Genomic DNA, 18,971 nt, shown 5'->3' on the forward strand with positions numbered 1-18,971 from the left:
CCCAAATCTCTAAAAACAGGGCTGCAACGGATCTGATACAGACTGATCCAGATTTGAACACTGTCCTGACGTCAGGACCGTGGCGCTACGGCTATTGGGCCAACTCTCCACCTATCAGGGGAATGTGGGGTTGGGCCACGGCCGGCCATTGCCGCTCGAAAGCACTGGAGACGCTATAGTACATATGCCAGGCCTGTAAGTGGCGCTGTAGTCTGCCACAAAAGCAGCAAAGAAGACTTCCCGCGCATGGTTGCCCTTCTGCCCTTCAAACGTTTTCTCCCGCTGCTGTAATTCAATGCAATCCCTCCCCGTCGAGGCAAGCACTGTAATTCTCTCTGGTTAGTCCACCAGCAGATGACAAACACCCACCTCTCCGCCTCTTCCAAGGAATGAGGGGACCGTGCGGCAGAGTTTCAGTTGATGTCCGTTAAAGTTTAAATCTTCCGGACAAAATTAGAAAAGTGCCGGTCAAAGGTTTTCTTTGTTATTTATTGAGCTTTAAAACAAATGAATAACGACTCTATATATAATAATAAAACACGGAGGACGGAGATCTATTTTCTCCCCCTCTTCTGACTTGATCAGAGCACGCTCCCCTCTCCTGCAGGGGGGCGTTGTCAGCTGCAGCTCACAGAATCAGCCCCCTGCCAAAACAGGGCTGGACAACAGCAAATAGAGCAAAATGAGGCATGACTAAAATGCATGATCTGTTTGGTATTTTGAAAACAGAAACGTATAAATATACCTTATATAGGTATGGCCCTACAATATATCATTTAAATATAACATGATAGGTGTCCTTTAATTATACTGGAGAGTTACTGCCTTGTTAATAATTTTGTAAGGACTGTTGTTGTGATGAGAACAGATGTGCCTTTGTATGACTTTGTTGGAACAACCCAGTAAAAAATGAATAAGGTACAAGGAACAGAATCAAGGTGGTGTGATTTGTACTACTTATTTTGTGTTTGTCCGGCTTTTTGTTTTTTCCTCTTAGGTATCTTCTTTTTCCTTTACATTTACAGAACAAATTCCCATTCATTTTACAGAATTATTTTGGAGTGTTTAGATGTTCCACACTTGAAAATGTAATTGTATTTTCTCCCTAAGTTCTCCTGGTCGTAGGTATTTGCTTTACATATAATATGAGCTATTAGCTGGGGTGATGGCACACACAGGAAGAGACTCTACTTTAAAGCCCAGTGGAAAATGACATCAGATATGTTAGTGTAATACTACTGAACACACACACAACACACACACACACACACACACACACACACACACACACACACACACACACACACACACACACACACACACACACACACACACACACACACACACACACACACACACACACACACACACAGCAGATCAGTGCCAACATGGCTAGCTTGGATATCTGAAGTTACATAACGGTACGAGGCAGACTGATGGAGGCGGAAAGGTTTAAAGACACCCAGAGGAGCAAGAGGAGAGGTAGAGACTCAGCGAGAGCGTTATTAAGGGCATTAATGTGCATATTTATTTTCCTTCATACTTGGAAGGCTTTATTGTAATGCACAATTGCTACATTGTCGTTCTGGCAATAAAAAGTCAAGCATGAATATTTTGTATAGCTTGTAATCCAAAAGAAGTGTCAGCATGCTTGGGGAGTAATGGATAACATGTAACGGGATAACATTTTTTTTGTAATGTATTCCATAACAGTTACATAAAAAAAGAAGTAATCAGATTACTGTTACATTTCTAAAAATTGTGAATTTATATAAGGATTACAAACTAGAAAACTAAAAGGAGCATATATTGTTTGTTGTAAAAGGATCAGATGTGATCTCTTCTCTGAAAGATACACTGTTCTGTAAGCTAATACTTTAAGTTTGAATCTATATATTCTACTGCCTGTATCTGCTTTATGGTCTTTCTTTGGTTCACTTGTTCTTTATGTAATTAAACCTATATGTTCATAATAGCGTGTGTGTGAGTTCAACTGTATGTATTAAACTAAATAGAGCACTTTCTGTGATATTGAAGTGACAATAAGTAACTAAAACAAATCAGGTTACGTTACTTTTATATTTAGATACTTAGATTAGGTTACTGATTACATTTTCTTTTACAGGTAATTATTGTAACGGAATATATTTTTTAAGTAACCCTCTGTATGTCAGCTGAATTATAGCTAGTTTGTTTTAACGAAACCTCTATTAACGGTTTGACAGAAAAGTTATGCTATGAGTCAGATGCAAAAAGAGCGAAAGATTGAGAAAGTGCAGCAGGAAGGGAAAGTGTACTCTGTGTTTTCGCATTGAGCCTGTTTAGTTTACCTTATGGAGATCCCCCATTCTTTGTTCCAATTAATTATTCTGTCCCATCACAGTTGCAACCCTCTCTCTTATGCATTAGATTTGTATATTTGTAATTTGCAACTTCAAATATGCTTTGAAAGAAACATAAGGACACCCAGATTATGTTTTTCATTGCCACATGAGAAAACGTTGTTAGTTAACACAACTGTCAAGTCAGCTAAATGTTTACTGACGATGTAGGTCATTAGTTTCCCTGCTTGTGAAAACTAAAGCCTGCTAAAACTTGCATCTTGTTCGGGCCAGGTTTTCCGCTTTGGTCTAACTTTGACAATATATTAAGTTCCAAGGACAGACATAATTAATAGTCCTCTTTTGAACAAGTAGGAGAGGAGTGAGGAGTGAGAATTAAAACATGATTAATCATTGTTACTATTCTCATCTTGAAGAGATGGCTTACTACCTATGATATCTTATTATATTAGAGCAAAAGAAGTAAGAAGCATCCTTGAGCATCCTAACCCTAATCCTTGAGACTTGATGCAACTTTATTGAAATATTGTAACAAAAACGATACATGACATGCAAAAAGGATGTAACTCAAACTTTATAAAGCAAATGGCCATAAGTCCAATTCTTAGCATTAGAGCAGTTCTTTTTAAATAATGTCATGTTCGCTACTGCAATGTTATAAATGTTTTCTGGATGAATCATGAGGATCATGACCCACCGCTCATCTCTATAAACCAAAGCTATGGGATTAGTTTTGTTTCATAAAGAGAAAGCAACACTTTCTCAGAATCAAGCAAAACTAAGAGTTTAAGAGAGAAAAAAAACAAGCAAAATACATTTAATTTCAAAAATAAAACTATAAGTTGCAAACAAATCATTTGTGTAATCATGTAAACTATAAGTCTTTTTTCTTTGTTTTAAATTAGATTTTTGATTGCAGTTCTCTTTGCTTCTTTCTCAATGATCAGACTTTTGCTCTCGCTGCAGCTCTTCTCGTTTGTGCTCCCTCATTTTTTGTTTTCGATTTTGACACAAACGTCCCAGGTGGGCGGGACTTTCAGGGGTGCGTCCCCATTGGCTACTCAGTTTTTGAGTGACAGCTCGCAGATCATACAGTGCAACTCATGCAGTAAACTCCGGAGTCCACTCAGCCACATTAGTGTCGGTGTCTCCTCCTTAGAAGTTTCATGAACATATCGGACTTATCTTATGGATTGCTGTGCATTATACTTGTGTTGTGTAGTTTATACTTTATTCCAACTTTAAATATTTTAATACCTGAACACACTGCTGCTGTTAAATAATTTCCCAATTTGGGATTGATAAAGTGTCTGTCTGTCTGTCTATTTATTTATTTTATAGATTAAAAAAACACATCTATGTATTTTCAAGCTAAAGGTGATACACAGTATTTTAACCAGAAGATGAAGTCTCAAAGAATGTTTTGAATAAAAGGACATAAATCAAAAAGGTGGATAATAATAACATCTATTACATGTAGGCTATATGTAGACATTTAGTCAAAGGAAATGACACTGAGCCAGTGATAACAACAACGCCCAGCGTGGATGAAGATGGTGCAGGTCTTTCTTAGTGCCCCCCCTCCTAGGATCTAATGCTGTCCCCTCAGAGGAAGTGGGGAAACGGGATAAGACTCTGGACACCACGCTGTCTCAATGATCAACATGGTTAATATGAGAGGAAAATAAATATTTTAGGAAATGAAAAATATGAAGTGAACAAATAAAACACAGCTCAGGGGCATCATGGACGGTGGGTTTTCCTACAAAGTTAACTCAGCCTCCATTGATTTTCATATCAAATTAACGTGTTAATAAAATAAGCTATCATGGCTTATACTTGCATATCTAAACAGAATCATGAAAGCCTGTTGGTAGAGAGTCAGGCAAACGAGTCCGTTTGAGTGTGTCTGAACGCTCACTCACTGCTAGCTTGCATTGTTATGGATCTAAAGCTAGCAAAAGCTAACTTTCATAGCACAGCTTTTCTTTACTTCTCACTTAACACAATAAAGAAACAGACCGTATAGTACAGCACAAACAACACAAATGATCAATACTTACATATATTTTCACTTGTAGTATTACAGTGATTCTCAAACTTTTTCTGTCATTCCCCACTTTGAACAGGTGGGCCTTTTCAAGCCCCACCTGTTCCTCATCGCTCCAATAAAATGGTAGGCCAAGCTTAAAATGGTCAAATGTATCGTTCTATAACAAGGGTCTCCAACCTTTTTTAGGATGAGAGCTACTTTCAAAAGATAAAACAAGTCGTGAGCTACTTTTACTCCTCTTTTTTGTTTTTTTGCAGTGTATATATTTAGCACATTTTAACAATATTATATGCTACCTTTAACCTTTGTGTGCTGTTTGAGTCTGTGAGACCCGTTTTCAGTGTTTACTAAAATAAAATGTATGCAATTTAATTATTTTCTGGTGCACTTTGAGCTAGGGCTGCTCAATTCATCGTATTTTATTCGCAATTACGATTTTGGCTTGCAACGGTTATGAAAACAACATAATTGAAATAAAACGATTTTTTTTTTTTTTTAAATAAGTTTTTCAGTTGAATTATACTTAAAGTTCAGGGTAATCAACTGTTAAAAACATACTTTTCAAATTATTTTCTTCAATAAATGGATGTTTTCAAAGTAAATGGTTAATCGTTTTTAATAATCGTGTTATCAATTATTGACCCAAATAATCGAGATTATGATTTTTGCCATAATCGAGCAGCCCTACTTTGAGCACAACCTGAATTTATGGATACAGCTCTCAACACTCAGATGAAAGGGAGCTGTATACTTTTCAATAATCCAAACATCTTTAGAATATGATCACAACAAATCATTTAAACTTGTTTATTCTTATCTTATGTTACCTAGTTAGCATTCTTTCTTTTTATTTATGCATATTTTACTAATCCCTCCCCTTTTAAACTTTTTACTATCCTATAGTACACATTGGAATGATTTCTTACTTTATTTTTTACAACTTTATTAAATAGATAAAGGTTTGCTCTCTCTCTTGCTCTCTCGCTCTCTCTCTCTCGCTCCACATTGCTTTTCTTGCCGACTGCAACGCTGTTGTGTGTGTCTGTGAGAGCGTTTCACATGTGTGTATGAGAGATTTTTACCAGTGGCGAGCCTGTCTCTGAGGGCCTAAGATATTCTACAAAATAATATTTAAAAACATTAAAACAAATTATATTTTTCTTTATATATATTTTTTAAATATGTTTTTAGTAATATTTGTCATTAATTTTACCAAAAATAACTTGATTAAATTGTATTTAAAATAAAATGTCCAAAGAAATAAATCTGTTGAATCTGCCTATTCAGTTTTTGTTTGAATTTGAAGGGTTAAATGAAAGAAGCTCGTCTCTGTGAGGTGAAGACAGGAGCTGTTGGACGTCCAGCTATGAATTCACAAAGGGGGCAGCTATAGTAACTGAACGAGAGAGTAATGTCAAATGACAGTACAATTGACCAATCATATCTTCCCTCTAAATGGGTGGGCTTTATTATCGCAGACTTTATGACAAGTTCCGCCCGCTGTGAAACGTTTCTTGTTTCCATAGCAACAACAACAACTGTCAACAGCGTAAACTCACCTTCAAAATAAAAGCATGCCAAATTACACTTAAGACATACAACTGCAACGAAAGTAACAAACACAATGCAATATCCTTTTCAATTTCAAAGAACACAAATTGGGTTATTTACAGGTGTTGTTTTGTGTGGTAGAGGGTCGCTTTCATTGATGCATTTTGCACCCCGGGCGGGCCGTTGTTTTGATATTCCACCAGTGTGAAAAAAAAAAACATTTTTTTAATTTTGTATTTCGCGACCCACCTATCACATCTCTGCGCCCCACTAGTGGGGCGCGCCCCACACTTTGAGAAACGCTGTGGTATTATAATAATTGAAATGCTGGTTCTTCTGGGAGTGTTCTGTCCACGCTCAGCTACAGCACCGCAGCTGCCTGCAATGTACAATCGCTGGAGTACTGGGCTGTCACTCAAAAACTGAGTAGCCAATGGGGACGCACCCCTAAAAGTCCCGCCCACCTGGGAGGTTTGTGTCAGAATCGAAAACAAAAAGTGAAGGAGCACAAATGAGAGAGATGCAGCGAGAGCAAAAGTATGATCATAGAGAACCGCAGCGATGCGTCCTAAAACCTGGAAGTAAGTTAGCATTTTTAACACTTCCGGTCGGTTCCTACATCAAAAAGCAGTGCATTTTTTCCATAGGGTTTTGAAAAATAGCTCGAAATAAGGTCTGTGGTTGACACAAATTTAAGAGATAAATCACGTTTTGTTCTACGACATTAAATACATCAGCAGTGACCCCACTGGTGATTTTTGAAGAGTTTACGTGTCTGAAAAACGATGGTTGTTACCGAGTGGCTGAATAGGACTACAGAAATTGTCAAGGCCGTTGTACGTCATTACGGCGAACACGTAAACACTCCCACTAAGTTTGTTTTCCCCTATGGTTTTCCCCCGTGTTCTGCTTGAAAGCAAGTACCTGCCTATCTGTAGTATCTTTAGTATCTGTATATCTATATCTGACCATTAGAATCTGTATTTTAGAAATTGTCGTTTTTAACAGCGTAGTTTTACAAATTATAGAATAATTAATTACCAGTGTCTTCAATTTTACTCGGCAGTTTGTTTCGTGAGCTAAAGCTAGCGCTACAAGTTAGCTACACAATGGTTTGTTGCTTTGCTCCGGGTTGCAGCCACAGGTCTTCGCATGAAACGTGCTTGTTCTATCGTTTCCCGGCCAATGTTTTCCAAAGGAGAGTCTGGATTCGTGTCATGAGGTAAGCTGACGTTACATTTTTGTCCATGTCACGGTGAAATGTAAATGATGGGTAGTGACTGTATCGCCATTTTAGAGATGGCGTTGCTGAAAAAAACGCAACATAAGTAAAGATAATGAATAAATCCTATTAAAACATATGTGGTTTATATGATAAGTCTAATTAGTACAAGCAGCATAACGTTTCACCATGTAACTAAAGATTGCAGTCGGGGAAATCAGTTTGACATATTGAACTAATAACAAATCACCTCTGGCTGGCAGAGAACTCTCTGCTCCATAGCTTCTCTTGGATGTAAAATCACATGTACATTTTACATTTATATTCAATTTAATATCCCATCCCTCACATACTTTTGTATATATATATATTTGTATGTATGTATGTATGTATGTATGTATATATATATATATGTCTATTAACTTATATTTTGTTTTTCTTGTTATGCTGCTGCAACACAAACATTTCCCAAATTGGGATCAATACAGTAATATCTTATCTTAATTAATTAAGAAATATAACTATTATAATTAGTGTAACAGCTGACACCTATTTTCAATATGGATTAATCTACCATTTATTTCTTTAGTTCAATTTTTATCAATAAAAATGTCAAAATAGTGACAATGTTGAGACTTATCAAAGTGCAAGGTTATATCTTTAGATGTTTTGTTTTAGCCTATGTACTGTATGTCTTAATGCTCTTACAGTATATGTGACGGTGTGACTTCCATGAAACTAATATTTTATATCTTCCCAACAGACGAGCTGACAGGAAACCTAACACTCTAACAACCACAACATTGCAAAGGCGAGTAAATGTAAATTAAAAACGATTCACAATTTTTTTATTTCTTCTTCCTTGCAGTGAGGTGAAGCTGACCTTGCACTTGGTGCCAGTAAGGATGTTCCTCACGCAGGCTGAATGTTTCTCCTTCCTTACTGACACAGAAACCCTTGATTTGCAATGCTTCACTAATGCCCCTTTCACACCAACGCGTTTTCAGCGCTGGCTCGGAGCTAGAACCTGAAAAGTACTGGCTTTTCCTGTTCACACCGCAGTGGCGCCGCCTCTTAGCTCCGGAATCCGGTTCACTTCCAGCTCCAAAAAATTGTCGGTCTAGAACCAAGAGCTTCGGAGCTAAGAGGCGGCGTTGCTTACATCTCTCTTACGTCGAGGCGTGCAGGAAACTAAACCCACCTCCCCTGAACATGGGTCGACTGAAGATTCTCGTCATGCCTGCCTACAAGCAGTCGCGCTGAGCAAAGTGACTAGAAGGCAACCACACACTTATAAAAAAAAAACACACTTTATAACAGGGGTGGGGAACCTTTTTCCTCTCAAGGGCCATTTCAATTTTTTCAACATCCTCCGAGGGCCGTACAAATGATTGACCTCTGCTTAAAAATACTAAAATCACAGCCCATTCATTTGGCATTTCTTTCATGCTGTGCAAAGAAAAAGCAACCTCTGAATCCAGATATCTTACCATGACTCGGGTATGCATGCACGTGCACGGTGTGGCATGGCCACCAAAACAGAAAGATATGGACACAAGATGTGTGCAAATGTATTTAGTTTCCTATCCATGTGCACATGATTTAAGTAGGGGGTGGACCTCACCTCCTCTAGGGTTATGGCTAGAACAGGGTATATGCAGGAATCCTGAAGTCAAATTTAATACCTTTTAAGAACTTTTTTAAGACCCTTTCCATACATTTTAAGACCTCATCGCAACTTTGAGTTCTAGCCGGTTACATTGGCAACACACTTTACCTCACATTTACGATGTTGATTGTAAGATAGCAAAACTAAACAGAGTGCAGACAGACTACTGAAGCCTCCTCTCCACATGAACTTCAACCTCTCTATGAAGGTCAGGTTTAATGCAGTATGCTGCTTTTTTGCTTCTGTAGACTCTGTGCTCTTTCATTCCAGTAAAACTCCTCAGAAACCATTAGAAACCAGTATTTGACCAATAAACAAAACAATTGATAAAACTTTGAACTATGAAATATGTTAAACTTTGGTGAGCTTCAGCGGGTTAATGCCATATAGGAGCTCCCTCTCAAATACCCAGGGGTTAAATTGGGCTGGGGCTGTCCGGGGCTAAGCCCTGGCACATAGGACGATGCTCTGACGTCATCACCCTCACACATTTGTCATATGTTTACAAAAAAGGATATATATGTTATGACTTTTCTCGTTCTTAATATAGACTACATTTAGGGTCGATATGTGTTGACTTTACTTTAAAATAGCAGATCTCTGTGACCGGATATAGTTTGGCTTAGACCCCGGCCCCACGAGGACGCATACGGTAAACCCCATACGCAAGCGCAAAAAAGGCTTCCATTCACACGCATTCGATTCATTAACGTGTCCGTTCACACTAGACCGCTGTAAATGCTGGAAACGATGTAGTACATATGCCAGGCCTGTAAGTGGCGCTGCTGCTGCCCGAAATACACCAAAAGCAGCGAAGAAGACCCCGGAGCATGGTTGCCATGGTTGCCCTTCTGTTTATTCTCCGCGGTGGACGGCGTGTTCTCCTGCTGTATATCTCTCCGGTAGTCCACAGCAGATCAAAAACACCCACCTCATCGCCTCTTCCAAGGAACGAGGGGACCGTGTGGCAGAGTTTCCGTAAAAAAAAATGTTCCGCCGGTCAACATGTCCTTTAAAGTTTAAATCCTCCGTACAAAATTAGAAAAGTGCCGGCCAGAGGTCTTCTTTGTTATTTATTGAGCTTTAAAACAAATTGATAACGACTCTGTTCTCTGTATAATAATATAATAATATTTAATAAACGGTGCCTGCCTCTCTTTTCCACAGAGCGGAGTAAGGCAACGAAACTTAAAATAATAAGCAGCATTTTACGGCGCGCTATGAATGGGGCCGCCTTGTAGGAAGCAGTAGCTCTGTGGGGTATCATCAAGCATAAGAAAGACCAGTACGTTGACCTCCTGAAGATGAAGGATGATGTAGAAGGAGATCTCTCACTTCACCACGACTTCAATCCGAGTACTGCAACTAAGATAGTTGGGATGGTGCAAGACATAGCAGAGTATCTCCTGAAGGTATGCAGTCCTCTACAAGACCAGGTAGCGCTGAAGAATATTCTCACTGGAGGAATTGTGACCAACGTAGACATAGACAAGTTGTTGTGCTGTATGAAGGAGGGCAGCGCTGCTTGTGCTAAATTTATCGATGAGCGACTCAGAAATAGGTCGATATCGATACACTCAACTATTAGCAAAATCAAGTTTACGTCCCCTAAGACCACCTTGAATTTGGCTCCCAAAGTAGACATCAAAGATGAGACAAACAAAGCTCTCATGTTTATTGAGTATGAGTGTCACTGGGGTTTCACTGTTGAGGAGCTACTCCAGCATGAGATCACCAACTCTGCGTTCTTCTTGGTTGACAAAGATGGTTACTTGAGGAAGAGTGCCAAATCACAACTTGGGACTGAGCTGCTGAAGTTGTGCCCACTAATAGATAAAAAAGGTCCAGAAACATCCCCACAAACCCACGCCATCATTATCGACTTCATGGCCTTGGTGAGAAAGGTCCCCTTAAAGAAGCTTGATCAGCCCGTCAAAACATTCCATGACTTTGCTATTGCCTTGACATCTATGGTCACCAAAGCTGGACACAACTGTGATGAGATCCACATCGTTTTCGACACTTACAGAGAGGATAGCATCAAGAATGGAGAGAGGGAGAGAAGAGGGAAGTCAAAGGAAATGGTTGTCCTTGATGTGATATCACCGAACCAAAATGTCCCAGTGGTGTTAGAGAACTTCTGGTCGTCTTCCATCAGCAAAACTGCTTTCCAGGCATTCTATGTTGAGTGGCTCACCACCAATTACCAAGGTACCAAACCTCTATACCTTGGTATATCAGCACAGGCATGGACGGTGTCAGCTGGGTGTGCTTCTCCATTCCCTCGGCTCAACTGCATACACGAGGAAGCTGACGACAGGATGATGTTCCATGTGCAGGACATTCTAAGCCACCGGTCAGGACCTACATCCATTACGCTGTCATCAGGTGACACAGATGTCTTTGTGTGCCTGTTATACCACATTACAGTCAATTGGAGAGATCTTGGTCTCAAAGAGCTCTGGCTCGTCCGCAACTCAGGAGTGAGAAGATCAATATTACCACTCCATGATATCTGCTTAGCGCTGGGAGACGAGCTCACAAAGTGTCTCCCAGCACTCCATGCGCTGACTGGGTGCGATACAACCAGCAAGATATCAACTAAACTTGCAGCCCTGAATGCTGTCCGCAAACCAGAAAATTCCTCTCTGATCCTGAATTTCGACAGTCCACAGCTAACAGAAAATGCAATACAGCTGGCAGAGACATTCTTGGTCAAGTGTCTCAAACCATCAACATACCTGAAGACATTTGACGACCTGCGACTCGCTGCATTTGATAGCAATGCCCTCAAGATGGACTTCGAGAGAACCACTTGCACATCAACTAATGCAAGAAAACATATCCATAGAGGGTATCACCAACAGCAGCTGTGGGTCCAAGCCCCATTTAGAGACGCCACCTCGATTATGAATGCCGAGAATTATGGTTTTGTAAGATTGGGTAGTTCATTAGTCCCTGAGTTTGTGATCTCAAAACCCGAAGGCCTGCCAGATCCCTGCACATGTGGCAAGTGTGCTCGCAAGAATGGGTGTCCCTGCAGGGTAGCTGGGATCAAGTGTTGCAAGTACTGCAAATGCAAGGGAGGTGATTGTTGTAAAAACCCTATCACTGAATGAGCACTGCTCATCATCCTCATACGGGGACCTGGACTCTGTTGTCTTACTCTTCATGTTCCTCACCCTGGTTTACGTGACACATAAACAGTACTAATGTGGTGTTAAATAAGTATTGTTGGCTGTTGGGTAATTTATTTAAGCTCTCTACATGACACAAATGTTCTAACTTTGCTCTAAGTCCAGAAAGTTTAAATTAATAAATATAATGGCCATTCCAGTGTGTATAGGTAGTTGTATGTAAGTTGACCTATTAACGTTTTTTAGCCATTTCTAGTAAAATATGAACATTTTGAGGGCCTCAAAAGCAGTCTTGTTAGTTTATAATTCAATGGTTATATTAATTAGTGGAAGACCTAAGTTAAGATAGGCATGTATGCACATAATTCATGAGAGGATAACTCAATTTCCAGTACTTGGGTAGTTGTATGGTAATAAGTGGACCGAATGTCCTCGTGAAATATCAAATTAGAAATTTCTAATACCCCCTCCCCCTAGATATGGCCATTCTGAACATTTTGAGCACTTCAGAAAATCTGTAGCTCAAACGGTTTAGAAGATACAGCTATATCGGAAGTAGCACTTCGGATGAAAAGGGGCGTGGTCTTTAAAAAAAGGGCGTGGTAATTTTGGGGCTTTTCGTCCCGGATAGAGATTTTGGCACACATCCCAAGTTGTTCAGTGGGGTCATATTAGTCTAGAACAGTTGAGATATTCTCTCCTAAATTAAGTGCATACATATCTAACCCAGGTCCTAGACTATTGGGGGGTTTCCCGACATGTCGTTTCAGTAAATTAAAGGGTGTTTCATGTTGTCGTTGCTGTGGACCTTCTTAATACCTTGGAAAATGCCGTTTAATACTTTTTAATAGCCTTAATTTTCGCTAAATTGATTTATCAACTTTTAATACTTTTTAAGACCCTGCGGACACCCTGTAGAAAGGATCCGTCTTATGTAAAACTCTCGCGAGAGTTTGCAAGTCACGTGGCTGAATGTTTACTTTTTGCAGGGAGCCTTTCAGTTACGATCGTTAATATCAGTGGGCCACAGCAAATGATGGTGAGAAGCTAAACTATCTATTAATAATGTCAATGACAGGGAATGTGATTGTTGAAATAGGGTGTTAGCGGTCTTGCTGTTCAAAGAAGAATGAAAACACTGTAGATCACCAACACTATGGTTTATTTTTTATTCAAAGGCAAGTCAACGTTGTCACAGTAAAAATCCCAAGATAGCTCCTGGTGCAATAAAATGTTCCCTTTCAGTGTTTTACTATTATGTCTGATGTTTCTCTATTAATATTGCTGCTGCATTAATGTGTATGTTGCATGTTACTGCTGTAGATGTGTTTCCGAGCCGGTCCAACGAGAGTTACAACGAGAACGTGACGTCATATTTACACAAGACGGATCCTTTCTAGCCATAACCCTCCTCTAGGGGGGTCCGGGGGCATGCTCCCCTGGGAAGATTTTTTTTTAAATGTTGAAGTTAAAAGCACCAATCTGATGCACTTTGAGAGCAACATTAAGAGATCTCTGGATATATCTCTCAACATCCATTTGAAACAGAGCTATAAACAGATTTATTTTTCTTTATGGATATTTTACAAATCACTCCCCTTTCAAACTGTATTCTTGTTTATTAATAACTTTTTTTTACTGTCATATAGAATTGTATACCTGTTTACTTTATTCTCTTATTTTATATAACTATAATGATCATATAAAGATGTGCCTTTACCTCACTGGTTGTAGAAAAAGCTTCTTATATTCGTTAGCATAGCTAGCTAACCAGATACTAATAACAACAAAGTTATTGACTGTATGATCAGTATGACAGATGAACAGATCGCCACTGGGCTTTCAACTAAAGACACAGCCACGCAAAAACTGTGGCATGCGTACGGCTCCTTATGGGTACTCACATTTCTGAAGTCCCGGCCCGGAGAGGCGTTCTGGTGCTCTCCGTCAGAACTACACCCCTGTCAGATGAGACAAATACCACGTGATGACACGTTAGGCTCGTGTTGTGTTCAAGGACCCTGACCTTGGCCAGGAAAAACAGGCACTCACTTGTTTAATTTTTTTGCGTTCTAGATTTTTTTCTTTTTTTTCTTTCTTGCGTGTGTTTATAAATTACCTCGAGGGCCGCACCAAATGGTCTCGCGGGCCGTATACGGCCCGGGGGCCGGAGGTTCCCCACCCCTGCTTTATAAAGTCAGGCAACACTAACCAGGCTTCGTGTGATTGTGTTTATTTGTACCTTACTTTGAATCCTGATTGGGAGAGCCACAAACCTGACTCATGGACCTGCATCTGGGTTGCAGTGGTGAATGCCCTGACGCCCTCACATTCATTCATAGTCCCCCACTGTACAGAGAAAACACCATCAAGGGCCTGTTGTTGCCCTAGCACCCTGGCAATAAGGGAAGCAGTCACACGCTTTGACCTCAGGACAGCTCTAAAGTTGCTGGCAGTCAACCTTCCTTTCCTGAACAAATGCCAGTATGGGTTGGTTCGCTGACCAGTGGTAGCCACCTTAATTGCTCTGTTGCTCCTCAGACAATGCCATGCTTGCCACAATTGCCTGATGCCCAACAGATTTGATAATTTCAGGAACAGTAAGTGTTTCCAAGCTGTAGTGTTCCTCTTCTGGCTCGGGGGAGAGAAGCCGAGAAATTCCTGAGAACCTGCCCCCGAGTCTGTCCCTAAGCCAGTCACGATCTTCGGAGGTGGGCTCTCTTGTCAGCGGGTTAAATTAGTTATTGGTTGGAGGAAATAGCTCCTCCACTGAATGCGTACGTTTAGCTGCCTTTGGCTTCTTCCACTGACAGGGGGTGTCAGTGCAGCTGAAATTGTGGATGGCAAAGATGGCTAATGCAGCCGCATGACTGCATTTCCATTCTCCACATGGGCATTCACATTTTGTGGAGAGAATTCCCTCTTCTCCTGTAGATACCTGTGGTCGGGGGATTGTTTTATTATTTTAAATATATTTACATTTGTTAGCCTTCCCAATTATCCCTTTAATTCTTTATAGCCTACTGTATGTTTATTTCATGGATATTTCTGTGTTTTCCGGTGTTTAATATTTGTAATAAAGATTTCATGTGACACATAAAATGGATTTGTTGATGGGAATTAATGTCACTAATGTGAATAAATTAACTCTAGGTTAACGGTACTCTTGCTATCACTACTCACCGACACTATAAACCTTGTTCCTCATGATAGCCCTGACAACACCGGTAAGCACACCTTCATCTAGGCTGCACTGTTTCACGTGTCCTGACTTGTAGTGGTTCTCTCTTCTTGTCATCTTTTTAAAACGATATCAGACTGTTAATTGACATAGCCATGACTTCTAGTTAAATTCAGTGTGGCTAAAATGAAAAGCTTTGTTAAAATATGCAAGCGCGCGAAAGTCCAAGTCAGCTTTATTGTCAAATATTCTACATGTGTTATTCATCCAGAAATATCGAAATATCGTTTCCCACAGTGTGACATGTATACATAAAACAAAACAAAAAGGGCCTAGATAAACGTGGAATACATTAAACAAAACAAAAAGGACCTAGATAACAGGGGTATACAGTTTAAAATGTTAATATATTTAAAGTGTTCAAAGTGCAGTTTCAGTGCAAGTCAGTTGAAACCATCTTAAGTTGGCATGACGTTGAAGTCGTGCGACCCTGCTGCTGTACTGGCTTGTAGTTCGTTTATAGCATAATGTTAGCATTTTGCTTCATGCGACTAGATTTATGATTCAAAAATTATAAAAGTAGGGTTGACATGTGGAGATTATCCGACTGAACAAAACGTGATCCCTCTCTTAAATGTGTCAACCACAGACCTTATTTCGAGCTATTTTCCAAAATCCTATGGAAAAATTGCATTGGTTTTTGACGAAGGAACCGGAAGAAGTTTACTTCCGGGTTTTAGGACGCGTCACTGCGGTTCTCTATTGAGAAAGAAGCAAAGAGAACTGCAAACAAAAATATGTGTTAAAACAAATAAAAAAGACTTATAGTTTACATCATGGGTAGGCAATAGGCGGCCCACGCGGGCCATTGGTGGCCCGCCAGCAATAATATTTGGCCCGGAAAATTATTTTGAGAATAGAAATAAAATATATTTTTATTTATTTATTTTTATTTTGTACAATATCGGACCGATAGTCGCACATATGGGCTATAATGTCAGAATAGAGAATCTACCTACACCTGAAGAATGCTTATTGTACTTTTATCCATGTTGAGATTGAATGACACACAGCACAAGGCAGTGTCGGAGCCAGGACATTTTCAGTGGGGTGGCCAGGATGGAACCAGTGATCATTTTGGGGTGGCATTGAAATCACTATTATATGAACGTAAAAATACATCTCACTAGAAAATAAGGGGTTAAGGAACCTACAACACACCTCTACATTATTTGGGATTAAGCTAGTGGTGGAATAGATCAAATAATATTCAGTATATCTAACTATTTTTTTCGTATTCCCGCAGGCAAAGTATCAACAAAGCTTACATTATACAACTGTAATGCAATATACAGACTGTTTAGCTTATGGTGATCAGCAGCACTATGAGCTCATTCTCTCAGTCAGAGGTTGCGCTAGACTTTTTCGCTGCCCTTCATTTTGACGGACAGGATCCTAACATTTCTGTCAAAATCCAGAATTACCCGTCGGCCCTTACACAACTCTGACGAGGGGGGGGGAAGCATGCTCGTGAACTGTTTACCGGGGGGGGGGGGGGAGACAGTTCTCATGCGCCGTGTTATGCATGGCTGCTTGCTGCACCTCGCTGGAGCGTGCACCGCGTAAAGCCAAAACTCACAGACATTTCAATGATTTGTACGACAAAGTTAGGTTTGGAAACAGTATAATTTCCTTTTTGGAGGGCATGCATAACATGGCATAACACCGGAGCCTCGCTGCGGGGAAACTTTGACGCTGTTCCGAGTTTGTTCTAATCTGTGAAAATGACGGACTGCTTTCAGATTTGTCCGTCATTGGTAAAAAAAATCCGTCATAGACGGAAAATATTCGGTTAACGCAACCTCTGCTCTCAGTGTATCATCAGGAATACAGAGACACACACACATCATGTAACATTTGTGATATTGGGCTATATAAATAAACATTGATTGATCATTTAAATAAGAGTTATTAATTAAATTATTGGTTAAGAATAAACATCTTAAAGTAAATAACAATAAACAATAGCCCTTAACCAGTGCATGACATTAAGGATTTTGGGAGATGGCCCTGTGGGCCATCTAAGCTAATTTACAGATGGCCCTGAGCCCAATAGAGATTGCCATGAAAAATGCGTGCGGACGAAATGCCACGAAGGGTTTGGGGGGCCTCCCCCTAGAACATTTAGATTTTTGCAGGTCTTAGATGCTGTCTGGTGCATTCTATAGACTGAATTATAAGATGAACCAGCACAATATTATATTGTACAATTTCAATGTTATTCTTCATTTCACTTGTTTGTTTGTTCTTGTTTGTGTTTGCTCGCTTGCATACCCTGCATAGCTATAAGAAATACTTAAGTTGTTGGTCAAGACACTTTCCATCTGATGAAGGCAAATGCCTTCATCAGATGTAAAAAAGTAGAAAACATTACATTCAGTTGTAACTGCCAAAACAAACATTATTTACACTATTATGGCCCCTGTTAAAAATGTTTGTTATGTTATCTACTGTAAGTTGGTCGAACGAATGCCTCCTCATCCGGAAGCTAACCGAGAAGACCCGAGCGGCAGTCGAGAGGAGCCGAGCGCATCCGCGAAGCATACAAAATGGCGACGTCAGAGTTCCCGTTGGCCGGCAAATCTAAATCTCTTCGGTCACAATAATTTCCCTTTAGCAAAATACCGCTTCAGTTGCGCCACTTATGTTACAGACAAGAAGAGTATGTGACAGACAAGAATAGTAAATTCTAATGTCTAACACTTAATGTGGAGAAAGAGATGTCCTGTATGTGTTGATTGTGCGTTGATCTGTTGGTAATGCCTCGGGGTTCCGGTGGGCATGTAAACAAATGCATAATGCTGCGCTATACTTTGTGGCCTCACCCAGTTGCATAGCGACACTTATTGTTTAGGTGTCTTTTAATAAGCAGGTAGTCCTATCATTAGCTAGAACTAGCTAGATCTGATCAATATGGACATAAACGCGAGTAAAGTCGAATCTGACGGGAGAGAGAGATCAGCTGCTGCTGACGAGTCGACACGCAGCACTGCATGATCACATGCAGCGGTGAGCGGACAAAACACACACTTCAGGTTAGAATATCACACGTAGCTATTTTAATTACCTCTCAAACTACCTAAACTAGTTATAGATATGTTTAGTTTTACTGTCGGGTCACTCATTACTGGATCCGCGAGCTGCTGACATAATAGATTGCCCGATCGGGCAACCAGCAGGTGAGGCTTCATTCCCCGTGCTAAATACTAGATGGCCCCGGGCCATCGGGCAGCCCTTAATGTCGAGCCCTGCCTTAACCCTATAAGGCCCCCGGTTGTAATTGTACAACATTACTTTAAGCTATCCAAAAAAGTCAGTAAATATTTTAGTTTTTTTAAAAGACTACATTTACATAGTCAAAAGGTCCTTTTGTTCAGCCTCACAATGCTATTGGGTAATACATGTGTTTATAGGTCCTGCCCTCTGGCCATACATATAAGACTAACATTCCTGACAATAGATCTCAATAGTCATCTTTTATGGTGTAAATGCCTTTTTAATAATAACATTTTTGAATGGGACATTCTTAATATGAATGCATAAATCCAAATAAATATAACTTAAATATGTGGGAAAATACTGTGTTGTAAATGTATAATTTAAATGAGATGTTAGCTTTTTGTTTTGATCTATATATATATTTTTTCTATTCCAGTCTCCCTTCAGATAGCCTATGTTAAGTGGCATTCAACACAATGCTGCCCACTTCCTTCAGTTGGGAGAAAAGCTGGTTCAGGTTCAGCCTTATGGGGGGAC

General features: G+C 39.9%; 1 protein-coding gene across 4 annotated transcripts in view; it reads left to right on the forward strand.

Annotated features, from left to right (window-relative positions):
• The window catches only part of rims4 (regulating synaptic membrane exocytosis 4), a 127,403-nt gene that overhangs the window by 62,869 nt on the left and 45,563 nt on the right, over positions 1–18,971 (forward strand). Inside the window, exons 1-3 of one of the 4 annotated variants that reach the window (XM_079683318.1) lie at positions 6,493–6,527; positions 7,085–7,168; positions 7,932–7,979. The exons of 2 other annotated variants lie outside the window; for them this stretch is intronic. In XM_079683318.1, the coding sequence (XP_079539444.1) occupies positions 6,508–6,527; positions 7,085–7,168; positions 7,932–7,979 (152 nt within the window). In that variant the 5' untranslated portion in view covers positions 6,493–6,507. Of the gene's footprint in view, positions 1–6,456; positions 7,169–7,931; positions 7,980–18,971 lie in introns of those variants that run through there. One more of the 4 variants, XM_079683317.1, reaches the window with a different exon arrangement.

The sequence above is a fragment of the Notothenia rossii genome (assembly GCF_949606895.1).
Source record: "Notothenia rossii genome assembly, chromosome: 5".
NCBI lineage: Eukaryota > Metazoa > Chordata > Actinopteri > Perciformes > Nototheniidae > Notothenia > Notothenia rossii.